Raw genomic sequence first — 21,431 nt, 5'->3', positions numbered from 1 at the left:
TGACCATATTTACTTTTGGCAAGGATTTGAAACACCCGTCACACACACTGCTGCTGGGAATGTAAAGCAGCACAGCCACTTTGGCGACCAGCTCGGCAGATTAAAAAGTTAAACATTCACTCACACACCCAACAAGCCCACTCCTATAGGGACCTGTCCAAAAGCAATTAAACCTTAGGTCATACGGAGACTCACAGGGAAAGGCTTTAAAAGCACTATTCTATTTTTTTTTTTTTAATTTCACAATATTCTGTCAGTTTCAGTTATAAAGCTTCAGAGAAGTACTACTCTTAACAGTCAAAAGCTGGAAAACAACCCAAGTATCCATCAACTGGTAACCAGACGAATAAAAAGCGGCAAATGCTCACAGCGGGGAGCGCTGCTCTGCAAGGAAAAGGCACGGACGATACATGCAACGGCTACGAACATTTCAGAAGTATTCTGCTAAGTGAAAGAAGCCAGACAGCAAAGTCTACTATGGTATCGTTTCATTTCTGAAAAATTCTAGAAACGGCAGAAGCAGGGAGACAGGGCAGTTCACTGATGCGGGAGTGGGGGCGGGGCGAGAGGAAAGCTGCGGGCTCTGCAAGGACTGTATCTTGACTGCGGTGCATGTTTGCTAAACTCCCAGAATCATACGCTGAAAGAGGCACATTTCACTGTAGGAAAACTATGCATCGGTAAGAGAATTTTTTTAGCCGCCCGGTGGCACACAGAAGTTCCTGGGCCAGGGATGGAACCTGCACCACAGCAGTGACAATGCCGGATCCTTAACCACTTGGCCACCAGGGAACTCCAGAGAGACTCTAAAACATAAACGCAATGAAACACCCTGCACACCTGCTAGAATGGTTACAGCGAAGAAGCCGCCCACGATGAGTGCTGGCCGGGCCTCTGGGCCCTGGAGACTCGGAGCCGAGTCACCAAGCCCTCAGGACAGGCGGGTGGCTTCTGCCAAGCCAGAGCACACACCTGCCCTCCGAGCCGTCTCTGCCGCTCCTAACATCTCCCCGGGAGGAAAGGGTTCCACGCACCCTCCCAAAGCCACCTGCACTAACGGTCACAGCAACGCCAATCGTCACAGCAGAAATCAGGACACGAGCCACTGTCCACCCGCGGATGCAGAGACTAACGTGTGGCACGGACACAGTATCATCACTGGACGCGGCCCCTGGATGAACCTGACCTGGAGAGAATGCCAGACACCAGGACACACGCCGAGCAAGATCCCACACAGACGAAATCTCAGCAAGGCAACACCCGGAGTCGCCGCCGTGACGCAGCGGAGACGAGCCTGACTGCCATCCACGAGGACGCGGGTTCCATCCCTGGCCTCGCTCAGGGAGTCGGGGATCTGGCGTGGCTGTGAACTGTGGTGTAGGCAGGCAGCTGAAGCTCCCATTCAACCCCCAGCCTGGGAACCTCCATGTGCCGCAGGTGCGGCTCTAAAAAGACAACAAAAAGAAAGAAAAGGAAGGCGACACCCAGCCGCAGTGACAGAGCCCAGGGCCCAGGCAGCCTGGCTGTGGGGGGCGGGCAGGTGCCCACTTCTCAAAGCTCGATCTGGGGGAGCTCCCCAGGGGTCTCGTGGTTAGGATTCGGTGCTTCTGCTGATACAGCCTGGGTTCAATCCCTGGTCTGGGAACTGAGATCCTATGTGAAGCCACTACACGCCACGGCCAAAAATAAATAAAATATAATGCCACCAGGAAATGATCTCCAGCTCACGTCCTTAAAAAAATAATTTAAAAAACCAAGGTTCAAGTCAGTGCATGTGCCACATTTGGTGTAAGAAAAAAAGGGGAAAAAGAAGACACACACTTCTTTTCACAAAAAGGAGTACCTCGGAGTTCCCGGCGTGGCGCAGTGGTTAACGAATCCGACCGGGAACCATGAGGTCGCGGGTTCGGTCCCTGCCCTTGCTCAGTGGGTTGACGATCCGGCGTTGCTGTGAGCTATGGTGTAGGTTGCAGACGCGGCTCGGATCCCGCGTTGCTGTGGCTCTGGCATAGGCCGGTGGCTACAGCTCCGATTGGACCCCTAGCCTGGGAACCTCCATATGCCGCGGGAGCGGCCCTAGAAATGGCAAAAAGACAAAAAAAAAAAAAAAAAGACAAAAAGGAGTACTTGAACGGACGGCCCACAAACTAATAAAAATAAAAAGGTTTTAAATTCTCCCCAGGGGGAGGGAAGAGAGAAAAAGAACATGTAAAAAGTCCAGCTTTCGTACCATGGAGATATTTCACACATTCAAAATATGAAGTTAGGGAGTTCCCTTCATGGCGCAGCGGAAACGAATCTGACTAGGATCCATGAGGTTGCGGGTTCAATCCCTGGCCTCACTCAGTGAGTTAAGGAGCTGGCATTACCGTGAGCTGTGGTGTAGGTCGCAGACGAGGCTCGGATCCAGCATGGCTATGGCTGTGGTGTAGGCCAGCGGCTGCCGCTCCGATTAGACCCCTAGCCTGGGAACCTCCATATGCCATGGGTGTGGCCCTAAAAAGACAAAAAAAAAAAAGTTAAAACAGGAGTTCCCGTCATGGCTCAGTGGTTAACGAATCCAACTAGGAACCGCGAGGTTGTGGGTTCGATCCCTGGCCTCGCTCAGTGGGTTAAGGACCTGGCGTTGCCGTGAGCTGTGGGGTAGGTTGCAGACGCGGCTCGGATCCCGAGTTGCTGTGGCTGTGGTGTAGGCCGGTGGCTGCAGCTCCGATTCAACCCCTAGCCTGGGAACCTCCATATGCCGCAGGAATCAGCGCTAGAAAAGACCAAAAAAAAAAAAAGGTTAAAACAAATGAAAAAATAGAAACTAAAGTTGAAAACAAGTAAAACCGAAGAGAAAAGGCTAAACCATCTATCAAATTGGTAGCACAACACACACACACACAAAGAATTACTTCAAAGAAGTCTTGAACGCACAAAGAACAGCAAAGAAACATTCAGCTTTTCTCTACTTTTATTTATAATCTTGAAACTTTGTAACTATATGGTAGAATAAATCAAGTAATGAATGTTTGTTTACATAATCAGGATTTAAGATGCTCTGTGCAAAAGAGATACAAATATTATTTCAAAGAATTGGGGGGGGGAGGTCTGCTGTCAGAAACACGGACAGAAGCTCCCTGCACGCACAGAGCGGTGACAAGTGACAGCGGCCCTGGCCCCAGCCCTGGGCTTTTCCAGCCCTTTCTAAAGACCTCTCCTCTAGGCCTGGGCCCAGCGCACACAGTACACAGCAGAGCGCTACCTGCCAAGCAGGACAGCGGACAACCAGGCCACCGCCTCTGGAAACCTCACAGAGTTCCCTTGCCTTACGCTGCCCGCAGACCCGTCCCAGGTGCAGCCAAGACAGACACCCACCGTGGCACGTCCCCCCATCGCAGCACGGCTCTCCACCACCCACAGCAGGCCTGGAGCCCAGGCCTGGCACACGGCTGGCCCTAGACTCATCCCAAAGAACAGGTGCATGTCCATTAAAATCACCAGATCCTCACCAGAGAACAGCTAAGGATCCGGAATTCTGGAAATCAGGAGACAGCGTGTCGGAGGGCCTCACAATGACCTCTTGGGGACGGAGACACAGGTTATCATGTAGTTCTTCCCCAAGCGCCTGCGTCTTTACCGAATTTTCTATGATGGGCAAGTACTGACAGATCAGATGTCACTGGTTTGAAAGGACAGACTAATAAGTAAGCTATACCTTACAATGGCCACTTCTGAAACGGGCAGGCCCACAAGAAACCCCATCGGATCTGTGGGTCAAGTGCACGGCCAAAGGCCACGCCCTGACAGACCCTCAACATTCTCTTCCACTGGAACAGCAGCAAGACAGAAACACCCGGGGTGGTACCTCCAGCCTCTGACCCGCTGCTCACAGGGCTCCTGGGTCCAGGCGCCTCTAACACAGCGCGGCCAGGAAACGTCCCTGTAGCTCATGCAAAAGGCTACCAGGGCTCTCCCCGCTTCAAAAATAAGAAAAGTGAGGTTAAGCAGCCAGTGCCAGACTTAAGGGGCAATGGAGGGATGCAAGGGGCACTGAAGCCCAGTGCCAGCCGCCTCCTCGGCTGCACCCTGGCTCCAGGAGACGGCAGACAAATAAATGCGACCACAAACTGTAACTCCCCAACGGCGCTTCTCCCAAAGTGTCACGCAGCACCACGGCAGGAAGACGTTGTTTGCACAGCTTTACTGAAACACAGTTTACAAAGAACAGAACACATCCACTTTCTTTGGCGGGGAGGGCCCACACCCAAGGCATGCAGAAATTCCGGGGCCAGAGAGCAAACTCAAGCCACAGCAGGGACAACACGGGTCCTCGGCCTGCTGCGCCACCGCGGAGCTCCCCCGAGTCGCTCGCTTGACGTGCACAACCCGACGCGTCCGGACAGAAGCGCAGAGCTGTGTGACCACTGCCACCATCAAGCCTTAAACACTCCGCCAACTCGAAAAGTCTCCGGCATCACGGCGCCCGCACCCCTGCTCCAGGCGACGACTGTGTGATGGCTTAGCTTCGGCTAGAACTCCCATAAATGGATTCCGCCCACAGAAGGTCTCCTGCCTGGCTCTGCGCTCGAGGGCTGTTCTGAGACCCCCGCGGACCCGTGAGGCTCACGGAGCACAGGCCTGGGGGGCGACGTGCGGGGAGGAGCAGAGAAAGCGTCCCTCGGATGATGAACAGGGCCCTGCCCGGCGGCCGGGGCGCTGCTCGACAGGCCGGGGTAAACCGCCGTGGAGACGGTGTGAAGGGGGGTGCGACTGAGCCACTCTGCTGTCCGGCAGAACTAACGTCACTTTTTATTCCAACCCGCTTCAACGAACCTTGAGAAAAACACAAGACGGGGCAGCTGCTGACACGCCCAGCAGGGCCCGCGTGCACCTGCCGCGCTTCTCCCGGGGCCGCGGGGCTGTGAGGCCGCCCGCCTCCCGGCCACACCTTGGGGGCCGCCTGCCGGCCCTGCCTCGCCTCGCCCCGCCTGGGCCGCCGAGCCCCGGCCTCCTGCGCTCCCCGAAGCGCGCGCGCGGCCCTTCCGTCTCCCTCGCAGCGGGCGCCAACCCGCTCCCTCCACCCCAAGTCCCGGTTACTCCTCTCCTTGGATGGCCTGTGCCACTCGTGTCCCAGGAAATCTTCTCCTGACCCGCAGGCGCGAGGATCTCCCGCGCCTCCCGCCCCCTCTCTGGGTTTAGGACGCCGACCTCGGCGTGGACGCTGCGGCCAGGGTCTGCCGGGACCCGGCGGGCAGGGACCCCGACCCGGGACCCGGCGGCCTGCTCCACGGCCCAAGACGCCCTCTCCGGAGGAGGCTGCCGCGCGCCCGCAGAGGTGGGGCCCGAGAGGACTCTCACCAGCCTCAGGGGCCGTGTCCTCCGAGGGGTCTTGGTCTGAAACCACAGAGGCGCCGCTTCCGGGACGGAATCTGACTTGCTAGCAGGGGAGGGACGGCCGCCCCAGATGCTCAAAGACGGGCCCTGTCCTCTGCTGTCGGCGCGGCGCCCGCAGCCCCCCACGCCCAAGGCCGTCGCCCTGCAGCGGACCGGCTCGGGCGCTGCCGTGAGCAAGAGGGCCCGGCTCCCCGGGGTCCGCGCGGACAGGAACACCCGCCATCCAGTTCCCACCGCTCAGTGCGGCGCCGGATTCCTCAGCAGGACCTCCGACACGGGGCCTGCCCGACCGACACACGGCCCAGCACCCTGGGCCCGTCCCTCCTCCTCCTCCACACCCTCCACCAAGGCTGGCCCACCTCCTCTCCAGCCGCAGCGTTCGGGCCCCCGCCCACCCTCTCCCCGGAGCAGGGTGCCCCTCGTGCAAGCACCAAAACTCACCCCTGATCACCCCTCGCGTCCCAAGGCTCCTGGGGGGATTGGCAGGACCAGGTCCTCAGGCAGAGACCCTGGCACTGGTTCACCTGAACCCCAGGCCGAGGGAGGGGCTTGCCTTTCGGGAGCCCGGGGTTCCAAAACGCTTTTCTCAGAATGCTGGGCTCGCTGGGGACGGGGAAGAGCGACAGTCCCTCCGGAGACTGGATGGGGCAGGACCCGCCTCGGGCTTCCCTGCCTGGCTCTCTCCAGCCTCCCGGAGGCCGCTCCTGACAACTCTCCCCAAAATACCCCCACTCGTGCGAACAGCTGCCAGTAAAGAAACAGGTGCGCTTCCTCCACCTGATAATCGACAAACAAGCAACAGCCGAGCGCTTCCACTAAGATCTGCACAAGGACGCCCCTCCCCACTGCTTGTCAACTGCAAGCCCTGACCAGCACTGAAAAAGAAAAGGAAATAAAAGGTACGCAGACTGCAAAGGAGCAAGGAAACCTTTCTTTATTCACAGATCACATGCAGAAAATTCAAAAGAACGGACCAAAAAAAAAACCGACCACCCCGCACAACTCCCAGCACCAATACACGGTTACGGCAAGGTCGAAGGAGACGAGGTTGATACACAAAAGCCACCTGCTTTCCTATAAACCAGCGACGACCAGAGAGACTTTGAAAGTAAAAACACAACCCCATTTACACTAGCACCCAAAACTGCAACACTTAGATATAAATCTAACCCACACGCCATGTGTACGAACAGGCGTTGATGAAGGAAACGCAAGGGGAGCTAAACCAGGGACGAGGACGCCACAGACACGGTCCCGGCCGGGGACACAGCGCGGTCAGGATGCCGCTTCTTTCCAACTTGGTCTACGGGCGCATCGCCTTCCCAGTCAGCCCCGGAAAGTCGCTGGTCAATATCAACAAGCTGCCGCTGAGGTTCACGGCGAGAGGGGGCGAGGGACCCAGAAGAGCCGACTGACTACGACGGGAGCAGAGCAAAGAGGTCGGACCACCTGCCTGAAGACCTGGCGCGGAGCTGGCGGAGCAGAGGGACCCCAGGAGGGAGCCGCCGCCCCGCCGCCTAGAGCCGGCTGACCTGTGACAAAGCAGCCAACGCAACCCCATCGAGCAGGGACAGTCTCCGCGACAAACGGAGCTGGGACCCCTGGACGGCAGCCACGCCAAGGACGAGCCCAGACGCCGACCTCGGCCTCCGCGGAACGAACGCAAAATGGAGTACGACCTCAAAGCAAAGCACAAACGGTAACACCCTCAAGCATCACAACCCCGGGCCCAGACGGCTTGGCCCCGAAGACGCTCCGCCACCACACCCGAGGCGCGGTGGGCGAAGAGAAACCCATCAGCTGACCCGCAGGGAGATTAAAACATCTGCTCTGCAAGAGACAGCGACGGACAGGAGGAAACACCCGATAAAAGCCTGTCGTCCAGAACACACAGAGAGCTCCTAAGCTCAGCTCGAAAACAAACCACCCCATCAGAAGTGGGCCAAAGACGCAGCCGACACCTCGTCCAAGAAGAGACACAGGCGGCCCGTAAGCACAGGAAAGACGCTTTCCATCAGGCATCAGCGGGGAGGCAGAAGCGAAAGCAACGGGACGGCGTGGTGGGACTCTCGGCCAACACCCGCAGCCCCGGCAGCACGGCCGGGGAGGACGTGGAGCGCCAGGGACCCTCGGTCACGGCTGCTGGGGGCGCAAAGCGGTGCGGCCACTTGGAAGGCCGCTGGGCAGTCGCTTCCGAAACCAATCCCGCTCTCACCATACGACCCGGCCACTCCGCTCCATGGCGTCTACCCAAAGCAGCTGAAAATTTACGTCCACACAAGAACCGCACAAGGATGTTTACAGCATCTGTGGTCACAGCTGCCAAAACTCGGAAGCAACCAGGATGCCCTCCAGCAGGTGACGGGTAAACTGTGGAGCACCCAGACTGCGGAATGCTGTTCGGAGATAAAAAGACACGAACTACCAAGCCACGAAAAGACACGGTGGGGAGTGCCCTGGTGGCTCAACAGATTAAGGAGCCGCTGTGCTCACTGCTGCGGCTCAGGTGCGGCTATGGTGCAGGAACGTCCACATGCGGCAGGAGTGGCCAGAAAAAAGACACGGTAGAAAAACCACCAAACTGTACGCCTCCAGCTACATGATGTTCTGGAAAAGGCAAAACTACGGAGACGATGAAGAGGGGAGTGGTTGCCAGGGGCTGAGGAGGAAGGACAACCAGGAGCGCAGAGGACCCCCGGGGCGGGGAGGCCACGCCGGTGACACTGCCACGTGGACACGCACCCCTGCACCGCGTCCACACCCACAGCAGGTCCAGCACACGAGCGATCCCCCAGGGAGACTGGGGGCCCTGGGGACAATGGCATGCCGGTGCAGGTTCAGCCGTCACAACCGAGGCCCCACCTGGGGGGGTGGGGGGGTGCATGATGGGAGACTGTGGGTGGGTGGGCTCAGGGGGTATATGGGAAATCCCTGGGCTTCCCTCTTAATTTGCTGTGAACCTCAAACTGCTCTAAAAAGCAAGTTTCTTTTTTTTTTTGGCGGGGGCGGGGGGGGGGGCTTTTTAGCTCACACCCAAGGCATATGGAGGTTCTCAGGCTGGGGGTTGAATTGGAGCTACAGCTGCTGGCCTACACCACAGCCACAGCAATGCTGGATCCTGAACCCACTGAGCAAGGCCAGGGATCGAACCCCCGTCCTCATGGATGCTAGGGAGACTCGTTTCCACTGAGCCACAACGGAACTCTAAAATAAGCCCATTTCTTAAAACCCTGCGTTTGCTGGTACGTGGAGAGCGCAGGGAGGCGGCGCAAAGCCCCTGAGAAGCAGCTCCTGGGCGGCCGGCTGACCAGGGTCTCTGCCGAGACCACGCAGCCAAGCAAAGGCGCGAGAGAGGCTCCAGCCCCAAGAAGAGACGGCGCGGGACGCCTCGCCAGGTCAGGAGGGGACGAGGGCGGCAGGAGGGGAGCCAGAGGGGTCTGCCCAGCTCCGTCAGGGGCTCCGGGAGGGATGTGCCCGCACAGCGACCGCAGACAGGAACGGGAGGCCCTCTGGACGGCACCGTGCAGGGTGTGTCCAGGCTTTAGACGGAAGAACTAACGGCTAGAAGGTCCTTTCCCATGAACCTGAAGATGCTCTGGCAGCAAGAGGGCCCGTGTGGTCCCACGTGCCCTCCCAGGGACAAGGGGTGTCGGGGCCCCCCCGGCCCCCACCCCTGCCACGCCCTGCACAGGGGCCTGCACACCTACTGTGTGCTAAGTGCTGTGGGGCACCGAGCGTCAGGGGGCTTCCCTTCTCAGGAAGGACCACAAACCAGCAGGCACAAGGCAACACCCCTGCCAGACCAAAGAGGTTTCAGAGGGGTCAGAGGTGGACGCGCCAGGAGGGCCCCCACCATCCCACAGGAGGGGTCCTGAAACACGACTTGCACGGCCCGGGCACAGCTCTCCTGACATACTTACGCCAAATCTGACACTGTCAGCCACGTCCAGGAAGAGGCCACGAGCAGGGAGAAAAGGGGAGAGAGGTGGTGACCAGGTGGCAGGCGCCCCACTCTCCGGGAGGGGGCACAAGAGCTTATCAGCCCATCAATGACCACGTGCAGGGACGGAGACAACTTCAACGCTGCACCTGCAGGCTGCCCTCCTCCAGCCTCCACCTAACCAGGGCCTCCCCAAGGCTCGGCCGTCTGCGGAGCGGACAGGCCGCAGACATCTCCGGGACCTGACTCAGCCACGGCACCATGCCACCGAGCGCCACGCCGCCGTCCCCGTCAACGCCAGGGCAGCACGAGCCCTGCCCCCAACACAGGCGCCCTGCTTTGCTGGCAAAACCGACAGGTAACCCACAGGTAGCCCCACCTGTCCGGGCTGAGGACCCACGGAGAGGCCCGGGAGACACACAGTCCCGAAGAAAGCTGCCGGGCCTTGGGGCCCTCCTGGAACCACCTGGACGACGCACAGAAGTGTCAAGAGCGAGGCTCTCGGTGAAGGAAGGGATGCCTGACATAGGTGCTGGCTGCATGCACGTGCGGAGGCCAGAACGTGACCCCTGCGGGCAGGAGCCCAGGCGCTGTGTCCTAAAGCACAAGGAGCCCCTGGAGGCTTCAGCAGAGCAGAGGGAAGGAGGTGAAACAGGAGCAGCTGGGTGGCCGACGCCACGCCCGCCAGCATCCAGAGTGCCACCGGACGGCTCGCGACACCGCACTGAGCATCCACCTGTGGCTGCATCTAGAAGTCACCCTGAAAAGTCTCAAAACGCACCCCAAGGCAAGAACAAACGCCCAGGGGCCTGCCACCCAGACAGGCGAGGTTGGCAAGTGTGACGACGGCTCCGCGGCCCTTTATGACTAAACATTAGGGACAGAGGTGAAGGTCCCACCCCAGGCACAGACCCGGCCCCACCCCCAGCAGCCACGTCCAGGAAGCGCGAGTCCATCCTCTGGACGACCCCACACGACACGGGCAGGACACAGCGACCCCAGCCGTGCCCCTGGCTGAGGCTACCCCAGGACACAGCAGCTTCTCTAGGGCCACAAGTCCCCAGCAGAGCAGCCCCTGAGGCCACCAAGCCAACGCCATCCCCAAGCACAGCCTCGGAGCCCCACAGAGGAGCGTCTGGACTGTGAAGCCCCCACAGGCCCCGAACCAGGACCCTAGCACCAGGCAGTGGGTCTCAACTGCCCAGCATACAAGGAGGGCAGGGCTCAGGGCTCGGCCCCCGGGAGCCCAGGCCCAGGCCCTGGAGGTGGGAAGCCCCGCCTGGACCCTGCTGAGCTCTAGCTCAGGGCTCCTTCCCGCCTCCCTGCAGCCCCGCCAAAGGCTGTCTTTTCCGGGTGACCTGAGGGCTTTACGTGGACATTCTGAAAGGTGTTTCTTTTTGGGTTTGGGGTCTTTTTTTTTCGTCTTTTTAGGGCCGCACCTGTGGCATGTGAAGGTTCCCAGGCTAGGGGTGGAATCGGAGCTGTAGCCCCCGGCCTACGCCAGAGCCACAGCAACGCGGGATCCAAGCCGCGTCTGTGACCTACACCACAGCTCACGGCAACGCCGGATCCTCCACCCGCCGAGCAAGGCCAGGGATCGAACCCACAACCTCATGACTACTAGTCGGGTTCGCTTCCGCTGCGTCACGACGGGCGCGCCTGAAGGGAGTTTCTTAACTGCCAGACACACACTAGGCGACGCAGGCCTGACTTAGCTCATCAGCCCAGAGCAGCAGCGAACAGCCTGGAGGCCCAGCACCGCCTCGGCCAGACAGGCCGCCTGCGTGGAGAAGTCACGCCGTGCCGCCCGCTGCCACCCTCACGTGCCCCCCTGCTCGGTTTAGAAAGCCGTCCTTGGGACAGGACTGTCCCACTGCAGCACAGGGCCCGTCTCGAACCTGGTGCTCAGTTAACACTCGCTGACCCACAAGCGACCCGACCTCAAAACCAGGGCCCTGGCCTGAGCCACGCGGCCAGGCACAGCCCCGGGCACACCCTCCCGGGCACCGGGGTCCCGGGAGCTGGCAAAGCGCCAGCGGCGGGCCCAGGGGCTCCGGGAAGACGCGCCCCAAGCACCTCGCTCTGTGGATGTCCTCCCCCGAGGCCCGGTCCCCGGGTGGCGTGGCCGTGAGGGTCCCAGCCCCTTGGTAAATGGGAGAGGCCGCTGGGTCCTTGAAAAGCCACCCACCTCACAGGTCCCAGCATGTTCACCAAGCGAGGTCGCCTCTGAGGGACCTGCCCCGGTGGCAGGAAGTCAGGGACGTGCAGCCCGGGCCCCACACCGATTCTCAGCCATTTCCATAAACACGACGGCAGAGGGGCCGGCAACGTCCGTCCATGACAAACCCCACGTCACAAATCACTTACTTTCTGCCCCAAAGAGCCAGCGGCCTTCAGGGCGGCGCCCTCCTGGCACTCTGCCCGCCACGTGCCCTGACAGGGGCTTCCCCCACCCCACGTCCTCCCCCGAGGCAGCCCTCATGCGTGGGGGCCGCACAGAGCCTCCCTCAGGGCCTTAAGTCCCGTCAAAGGCCAGGATCCCCTCTCCCCAGGCTCCCGCCTGGCGTCAACCATCAAGCACCTCTGATGCTCCCTCTGGAAAACGCAGCTCGAACACTGTGTGCCCCACAAGCACGCGGGTCCCCACCCCCGCTGCCCACCGGGGGACGCTCCACCTTCCCCCGTGTCGCCACGCCCCCAATCTCAGCCACCCCCAGAGGCCCTGTCCTCACCCCGTGCCGGAGCCCATCAGCAAGTCCTGCTGTGTCCTCAGGCTCCACCTCCCGCCCCGTCCAGGCCCGCGCCCACCACCACCCACCCCGCGCCCATCCTGCTGCGGCCACCTCAGCCCCATTGCAGTCTGAACACAGGGCCCTGAACACCGCGCTGAGCCTTAGAGGCCCTCCCAGCACCTGGGATAAACCGGGGCCCTCTGCCCACTGGGCACAGTCTGGTCCAGCCCCGTGCCGGCTCCTTCTCTGCCAACCCAGGTCCCAGCCCACGCGGCCTGGTTCCACGGGCCACCCATCCCTCACGCCTGGGGTGAGAAACCGTGCCGAGTGCTGAGGTCTGCTCCGCCTGGTGCCCGGCCCAACGGAGCCCCCTGACGGCAGGTGCTCTGCCGACCGGGCAGCCAGGCTGCAGCCCAGCACCCCCGGCTGGCTCAGCGGCTCAGGACGCGCCTGGAAGGCGCAGTGCAGTGGGCCCTCGTCTCCATCAGCAGCCCCACCGCCGAGAGCTTCGCCCCAGCCGGGGAAGAAATGCAAGGTAAACCTGGACACGACCTTCCCAGGGCCGTCGTGAAGCCCGCCTCGCTTTCTACAAGTCGTATTTGGCCGTGTTTCTAAAAACCACGCTTTTAAAGGGGTCAATGGTGGAGCCCCTGGACGGCAACCAGTCCAGTACCAGAGCCTTGAAAACGCTGGGCCCAGCAGACACGCACAGAGGAAACACAAAGACAGCCACCTAAGAGTCACGGTGACAGACCCGAGGACGGCAGCACGGCAGCTGTCACAGGACCTGCGTCGGAGAGCTGGCTGGAGACTGGGGTGCAGGGGGTGCGCCTGAGACAAGGCTGGCCACACACGCCAGACCCCAAGACCCTGGTTCTGCCCAAGGCAGACGTCCTCCCGCACCCTCACAGGGGCAACGACACCCCCACCCGTGAACCATCAACGAGGTGGGGTCACGCCTCATCTCACCGTCCGCCTCAGTCTCCCCTTCTTTCCAAACGCCCCCAACGAACGAGACTAACTTCGCAGTCAGAGCAGGTGGGAGATGTCGTTTTCAAGTGACGAATGATTTTCATGACAGTTACGTTTAAAAACCAAAGGCTGCTTGCCTTTCCACGTCCCCCTGCATAAGCTTCATGAAGACGGCTCCTCTGAGAGGCGGAAAAGCTCCTTTAAACACCTTTCCTGAGCAGGTGTCCACATGCCTGAGTGCAAAGTCCGAGGGCGGAAGCACTGCCTTCGCCCTGCACCGCCTCCACCCCCGCGATGCTGGATGCGGGTGGCACGTACCCCCCCCCCAGAGCTGTCTCCCAGCTGTCCCCACGGGCCTTCCCTGCCATTCCAACAGTGGGGCACACGGCTGACAGGCCGCCCCAGCACTGGGGAGGAGGGCTGAGGACTGCTGGACTTAGTGCCCACTCCGTGCCCACTCAGACCAATGAGCCCCCAAAACACGTCACCTCGGAGGCACAGGCCCTTCTTACGGCTTTCCCGTAAGTTCTCAAGTCTGACCTCCAGTTTGATGTGGTCCTAAGAGCTGTTCCAGGATTTCTCCAACCTCAGAGCTGGCAAACATCCAGACACAGGGCCCCCGGGGCACGTTCCCTAGTGTCGGTGTGGAGGTCTCCACCCCTCCCCCTTCACCGGGTCGCAAGCCTCACACGTCTGGGGCTCAAAATCCGTGCACACGGGGTTCCCTCCCAGGCCACGGGGAGGAGGCAGCAAGGCTCCATCGAGGCCCCAACTTCGGGAGGGAAGACAAAAGGCCAAGTCAGGCTCCCGGGCCTGCAGAGCTGTGGGGGGCTGGGGGCTCGGGGAGGGCGGGGCGGGGGGGGGAGCAGCAGCGTGACTGGGGGGCAGCCAGAGCAGGAAGGAAGCCAGGGAACGGGGGCATCTACAACTCTTCAGATCAGGGCAGGGGAGGAGCCTGAATTGGAGACCCCTCTTCTATGGCTTTGCCGAAGCTTTCAATCTCTTGGTGGAACTGTTCAAGGATATGTAAAAGTCAAAACTTGTCATTCGAAGCACTCGTAGGCCTACCCTAAAAACAGCAAGTTTCTGAGGTTCACACCTAACCCCACTCACTCGCTCGGCTTCCCGGCGTTTCAGAGCAACCACCCTGAGGGAGCCGCTCAGAAGGGCGCTGCTGTGCGGCTTCCAGGCCGGGGCTCAGGCACCTCCGGCCCCGCAGGCAACGGCGCGGGTCCGTGGCCGCCGGGCACTCAGCACCCAGGACGGAGGATCCCGCCGCAAAGAGCCCCCAGCTCCGGCTTCTCCTCCTTAAACTGTTTTACGGCCACCAAAGGCCTGAGAGAGGAAGGGGCTGCCGGCCTCCTGCCCGGGACAGATTTCGGAGGCGAGAGCCCTAGACGGTGACGGACTCCCCGGACGATCCGGAGAAGCTGAGACCCCAGCTCTCAAGCGACGTGAGGACAAGGAAAAGGGCGTCCGGGAAGCAGGCGCATCACCCCAGAGCAGGGCGAGCTTCCCCAGAGCCCTTTCCAATCTCTGCTCCGAGACTTTCAACAACAGTTTTACCTACGTTCTGATCGACGCGCACACGCCCGGCGACGTCCAAGGAGGGGCCTTCTTCACCCTCGCGCCGCCCCCCGCCCGGCCCCGCTGCTGCCCCGACGCTGCCACGGGCCCGTCAGCAGCCGCCTTCCTCTGCCCGCAGCTGCGTGGGCACAGGTGCGCCCGCCGCTCCTCCTCGCGGCCGCCACCTTTCTAGGGCAGGGTCTGAACTGGGTCAGCCCTGCTCTGAGCGGGCACGGCTGCCGGGCCCCGCGCCCACCTGTCAGAACCGCGGGGCAGGTGCGTGGGGAGCCCTCCCCCCAGGCCCGCAGCCAGGAGGCCGCGTTCCTCAGCCAAGCCCTGTGCACAAGGCCCTAAAACCTTCTCTTCAAACGGTGCATGCCATCCTCGAGCACGACCCGCAGTGATGACCCGCAGTGAGGGGGCGCCCGCCCGGGAGGGTCTGAGGGACCCCTCCTGGTTGCGGCGAGCACGTGAGGAGCGTGGGGGTTCCCACGCGGGAGACGTCACCCCCGTCCACGTGGCCTAGACGGCTGGGTCCACCCGGGACGACGGGGCCAGCGCTGCTCACGGCCTGGGCCACCTCCAAGCCGGCGGGCAGCAAACTCTGTCCTAGGCGAAGTGGCGCCAGCTGGGCAGCGCCTGAAGAGTCTCTTTCTCTTCTCTGTCCAAACGCCACGGTTACCTCGTGTATCAAGAGGAAAACCCGGCCAAGACCTCGGCCTAAAGTGAGGTCCACCCTCCCTGCAGAGAGCTGCGCCCCCGTCCCCAGGTCTGCCACCCACCTGACGGCCTCAGCGACTTTCTCGAGTACAGACCAGGCTCCTCAGTCACTGAGAACCCATCCAATCTGGGGCTGGTTTTGTGGGTTTTTTGGATTTTTTTTTTTTTTCCTTTTTCACAGCTGCACCCACAGTACATGGAGGTTCCCAGGCCAGGGGTCAAATCCGAGCTGCAGCTGCCGGCCTATACCATAGCCACAGCCACGCCAGATCCTTAACCCGCTGAGTGAGACCAGGGATCAAACCTGTGTTCTCATGGATCCTAGTCAGGTTCTTAACCCACTGAGCCACAGCGGGAACTCCTGGGCATGGTTTTAATGGGAATAAAGCTGTCTTTTAAACTCTGCTCCTTCTACAGTGACACACTGGCTGAAAACAGGTAGAAACAGAATGGAACCCAAATGGCAGGTGAAGGAAGGCTACTTGAGAGCAGCGGGCACCCTCAATCCCAGCACAGCTTCCCAAACACCCAACCACCCTCCAGTGGGGAGACTGGGGCCCCAGGGAGCCAGGTACTCCGTCTGAGGCCACAAAGCTAGAGTAACCTCAAGAAACGAAACCCAGAGTCCTAGGAACACCCCTGTGCCAAAGCACCTGCTGCCAACACTGGCACGAGAACTTCCTGTGCCTGCCTCTGCCGCCGAGCGCTCCACCTGCGCCTCCCACCTCAGGGCCCACCCTCCCAGAACTCAACCCTGACCAAACAGCACGCTCAGCTCCCCCAGACTCTCTGTGGGCACCCCCCAGCAGATCCACCCAGGCCGGGAAGCCTGCCCTAGACTCCGTCCTCCCGAGCCCAGCGGGCTCAGGAGTATTCACTTCACGTCAGCCCCATGCAGTGGTTCCCGAAGCCCAGGCACCCGGGCAATGATGACGAAAGGCCTCCGGCCCTGGAATGAGGGCCAAAGCCGAGAGCCACAGGGGAACAGGTTCTCTGCAGAAGCAGAGCAGAGGCAGGCTCCTGAAAATGCAAACCTGCCAAAAGATAACCTTTAGAAATGAGCATCTCGAACGCTAACACCTATCTGAAAAGACCTCTTAAAACCATTTACGCACATGCTAATTTTGGTGTCATATCGCTTTCCTCTGCTTTCAACTACAATCATAATATTACCTTGATGTTAGGACTACTCTAAGCTGTAAAGAGCTAACTAGGGCTTTCCGGTGTTCCTGGGACCACTGCCTTTGCTGCAACACATCTCTCGAACACTTACGTGCTCGGGTGATCCCCAAAAGTAGATCAAATCGCGGCTCTGGTACCTCCAGACAAGCAAGTCAATGACAATAACATAAACCTCTCTTTACAAAACTGCCCTGACCAAGAACGTCAAGACTGAGTTTGCTGAAGCCAAACTCAACACGAGCTCGTGGCCGGCTGTGAGGGTGAAACACGCAGGCCAGACTGGCCCTCCGACACCTGGTGAAACCCCTGTCCCTGTCCCTCCCCCCTCGGACCCTGCCCTACAGGAAGGGAAGGCTCTAGAAGGGGCAGGCCGCGACCCCAACTGCCAACAATCCACTGTTACTCCACTTGACCCCTCTGTGTAGCTCTGAGAACCCTGCCTGCCCCAATCCCGGGTCGAAATAGGAATGAGCTCTCAGGCAAGCAGCAGTTACTTCCCTGAGTTACTTCCGCCTCCGCTTTATGCATCTTTACGACGAGAGGGTTCAACAAAGAGGAGACATCAGGTAGAATGTAACATTCTCTGGTCCATCAGCTATACGAATGTAACTAGAAAGTTCTCGATCTATCATTTACACAACAGAGTTAACGTGTACTAGTTGAAAGACAGTACCATGGGGCACTGGTACTAGTTTTAACTGCATCCTCCTCTGCTTCTGCTGTTCTTGAGAGAAGCAAGGTAATCAATCAAGCTCCGAATCAGCAGATCAACTGTGGGGGAGGGGCAGCATGAAATGAGGGATGTGAGCCTCATTTTCTGGAAAGCATTTGACCCCTTCAAGGCACAGCTCTCAGCATTTGTCACCCTAATGTCAACCTGTTCTCTGCTCTCACATACACAGAACTCCTGCAAAGACTCAAGGGAACTCGTGCCAAGTCACCGCTTTTCAACCTTTCCAAGGGGTCACCTACATGTCACACAGACCTCCCGAACACAGATGCTGGGACAGGAGGTGAAAGCGAGTCCAGGGTCAGTCACGACAAAGAGAGCAGAGGGGCCCTCCCCGCCCACGGCAGCCTCCCCGCAGAAGAAAGGCAGCGGGGGCTTCACCTGCGCAAAGGCTCAGACCAAGGGGATCCCGCCAACCCAAAGCACCCCGGGGACGGGCAGAGCAGCCCGGGGGCATCACAGCCCCACAAGCCAGGCAGGGCACCAGCCTGGGGCCCTTCACGGACAAGCTCACGCCAGTTTTCAATAACAAAAGGGCAGCATGGGGCACCACCGGGAGGGCGTCTTAATAAGCAGCTAAAAAGTATTTTGACACCTTACACAACACGCTACAACGACGAATTCCAGTTTTTTAAACATTACTAAAGATCAGCCATGTTTTCCACTAAAAGGTCAAAATACACATGATGAGCAAAACAGAACCTTGGATAAATCACTCCCACGAACTTGAGAACAAACGGAACGGAAGGGGCTCCCCACCCCGCCAGGTAACTTATTCGACGTGGTCTCCTCCTGGGGGGGGGGCGGCATGATCACCCCAGAAACTCAGTTCTCGGCTGCAGCCTTCCCTCCTCGTGCCCAACTTCCCCACCGCTCCGCACCTCGTGTCACTTTGATGGGGAAGCCTTCCCTCCTAAGACGCTGAAGTCCATGCAAGGTGACCATGGGCTCACTCCAGTGCACGAGGGGACACAGACAGAGGAGGTGCTGTTTCTACTACTTGCGCCACCGCAGCGGCCGCTACACCAGCACATGTTACTACACGCGGGGAGGAGCGCTCCAGAGTCCACGCAGGCGAGCCGGGGATGCAAGGGAAAACACGGAGCCGGGAATCCCGACACAGAGCAGCGTGACGCAGAGGGCCGGCGGGGACCTTTCGCGGGTGAACCTGAAGAGCCCCGAGGGAACACCGAGGTGACAGGAGATGGAGCGTGGGACGGAAGACGCTCCTTGTCCCCCTGCACCGGCTGCACCCCCGCGCCCCACTGATCACAGGGCCCGTGCCCCCCCCCCCCCCCGACTCCAAGGTGATGAGGACCGGGGTGACCTGATGACACGGTGGAGGAGGACACTGTGAAAAGTGACACTGGCTACGGGAAGTGCTGAAGCACGGCTGCAGACCAGACGTGAGGCAAAGGCTCCGACCAGAAAGGGCGTGAGCCCCAGGACTCCTCCAGGCTCCCCTGGGAACCCTGCCATCCCGGCATCCAGAGGGAAGCCAGAGCTTTCCAGGCAGACCTGCCCAGCCTCGTGGAGAGGGCATCTCTGCGCTGAGCTGAGCTCGCCAGGAAGGGGGGGTCCCTAGCCCATCATCAGGGGAGCCAATCACAGCCCAGAATGATAAAACACAGGAAGGTAGAGCAAGGACACAGACCAAATGCCTGACCCCAGGAACCAGGAGAGGCAAAGGCCCAGCGTGGGAAAGCCACGGGCCCGGTGAGACCCCAGCGAGTTGTCCCCGCAGCACCGGCTGCCACTGCTCCCCACTGTGGGGACTGGGCAGCGGCACACAGGGGCAGGGAAGCCGGGAAAAGTCCCACTGGCCAGGCCGGGAGCCTGGCAGAGAAGCTTGGCAGCCCTGCCCCAGGTCCCATCGCATGCACGCTCGCACTCTCTCTCTCACCCCGGGACTGTCCTGAGCCTGGACAGAGGTGCGCCTCCGCTCGCGGCAGGCCACTGCGAGACCCGTGCCCCCCGCGTCCCGCCGGCCCTGCAACTTCCTGGACTCCCGGCTGGGGCGGCACACACCCGCCGGCAGGCAACGCAGCCACTCACCTGGGGGCAGCTGGAAGTTCTGGACGTTGGTCGGGTTCTGCGGCGGCTGCGGCAGGCGTGGGGCTAGGACCGTGGGCGTCAGCGTGGCCCGGATCCCGCCGGTGGTGACCGAGGGCGTCCTGGGCAGGCTCTGGGTCACCGCGCTGGCCGAGCCCTTGGGCAGCCCGGTGGGAGTGCCGGGGGCCGGCGGCGGGAGGCCCGCGGCGGCGGCGGCGGCGGCGGCGGCGGGCAGCGCCCCTTGCATAGTTGGCCCGAGGATCATGCCGGCCCCCGCGCCGGCCGGGCAGCTGGCCGCCAGGGTCTGCGGCGGCGGGGGCGCCGGCTGCAGCGCGGTCTTGGGCGAGTCGGCCTTGGCCACCTGCGCGGGCGCGGCGGCGGGGCCGGGCTGACTGTTGGCGACGGGCGCCGGGGCGGGCGCGGGCGCGGGGGCCGGGGCGGGCGCGGGCGCGGGGGCCGGGGCGGGCGCGGCGCTGCCCCCGTTCTGCGCGGCCGCCGGGGGTCCGGCCGGGGGGCCGGGCGGCCGGGCCAGGCTGGCGGCGGCGGGCGGCGGCGGCGGCGGGGCGGCGGCGGGCGTGGGGGGCGCGGGGGGCACGGCGGGCGCGGGGGGCGAGGGGGGCGCGGGGCGCGGGCGCGGCGGGGGCGCCGAGGAAGGGCGGCGTCTGGATGACAGTGGCGGCGGCTGGCTTGGGCGGCGGCGGCGGCGCGGGCGCGGGCCCGTTGTGGAGCAGGCTGACAGCAGGTGCGGCGGCGGCGCGGAGCGAGTTCCCCAGCGCGGCGCTCCCATTCAAAGTTTGCGCGGCGCCGGGGCCGCCGGGCGGGCCGTTGCGGGCGGCGGGCTTGGCGGCGGGCTCGGGCGCGGCCGCGGCCCCCGGCGCGCAGGCCCCGGCCGCGGCGCCCGGCCCGGCCCCGGCCCCGGCCGCGGCGCCCGCGCCGGCCTCGAGCGTGTTCAGCTTCGCGGCGGGCCCTGCGGGAAGAAGCGGGGCAGCGCGGTGAGGACACAGGCCCGGCCGGCGGCCGCCCGCGCTCAGGCCGCGCCGCGCTCTACCTGCGGGGGGCGGCTCCGGCGCCGCTGCGGGCGCGCCCTCGGCCGGCACGGCTCCGGCTCCGACATGGTTCCCGAGCGCGCCGGCGGCCGCGGCCCGCGCCTCGGGCGCGCGGGGCGCGAGGTGGTGGTGGTGGGCCGCGCTGGCCGCCAGCTGCGACTCGAGCGAGCCCACCAGGTCGCTCACCACTTTCTCGTCCACCTCGCTGTTGAAGAAGACCTCGTCCAGCAGATCCGAGCCCGCCGCCATCTTTCCTCCTCGGCCCGCCGCCGCCGCCGCTCGGCCGGCGCTGGGCGGGGAGGAGGCTCCGCGCGGGCAGGCGGGCGGGCGGGCGGCCGCGGGGGCGGGCGGGGGGCGGCGCGCGCCGGGCGGGGCGGGGGCGGCGGTCGGGCGGGGGGCGCGGGCGTCCTGGCGGGGGGGAGGGCGGCGGCGGCGCGCTGCGCAGGCGCGGCGGCGCGCCCGCCCCCGCCCGCCGCCCGGCGCCTCGCCATTGGCCGCGGCGCCCCCCCGCCCGGCCGCTCGGCGCCCGGCGATTGGCCGCGGCGCGTGCTTAAAAGGCGCGGCCAATGGCTGCGAGCGGCAGAGGACGGGGCGCGGGGCGGGCTGTTGGGGTGCGGAGGGCGAGTGGGCGGCGGGCCCCGGCGCCGGTGGGCCGGTGGGGCTGTGGTGGTGGTCTCCGCCGCCAGGCGGGCCGCATGCTGACAGCCGGGAGGATGAAACGGGCGGGGACCGCGGCCGGGGCCTGGTGGGGCGGCGGCCGCGATGACTCGCTCTTTGTCTTCGCTCGCTCCAAAATGGCTGCGGTCGGAGCTGATGGGAGCTCCAGGCAGGCGAGGGAACGGGGACGTCGTGTTCCCCGGACCCCGGTGCCCCCTTAGCGCAGCCGCCGTGACGCGCAGGGGCAGGGCGCCTCGGGAGGGCACGGGCGAGGTCCGGGGCCCGGGGCCGCCGGGCGACCTGAGCGCCGGCGCCACTGCTGCGGGCCGGGCGCGGGCCCGTCCTCGGCTGGCGCCCAGGTCTGCCCGAGGCCCGGCGTCTCGCGCGGTGAGGCCGCTGCTCGGGCGGCGGGGCGGGGCGGGGGTCGGCGCCCAAGGCCGCCGGAGCCGCGCCAG

At 62.7% G+C, this 21,431-nt stretch overlaps 1 protein-coding gene across 1 annotated transcript in view; it reads right to left on the bottom strand.

Moving 5' to 3' along the window:
- Positions 1-20,642, bottom strand: part of TAF4 (TATA-box binding protein associated factor 4) — a 64,987-nt gene extending 44,345 nt beyond the window's left edge. The window contains 2 exon segments of the mRNA XM_047770729.1: positions 19,277-19,898; positions 19,900-20,642. Of these exon segments, the coding sequence (XP_047626685.1) occupies positions 19,277-19,898; positions 19,900-20,568 (1,291 nt within the window). The 5' untranslated portion in view covers positions 20,569-20,642.
- Between the last annotated feature and the right edge of the window lie 789 nt (positions 20,643-21,431).

This window comes from Phacochoerus africanus, chromosome 3 (assembly GCF_016906955.1).
Source record: "Phacochoerus africanus isolate WHEZ1 chromosome 3, ROS_Pafr_v1, whole genome shotgun sequence".
Taxonomy (NCBI): Eukaryota; Metazoa; Chordata; class Mammalia; order Artiodactyla; family Suidae; genus Phacochoerus; species Phacochoerus africanus.
Note: the sequence above shows the minus strand (reverse complement) of the source record. Positions and strands in the feature narration are given on the sequence as shown.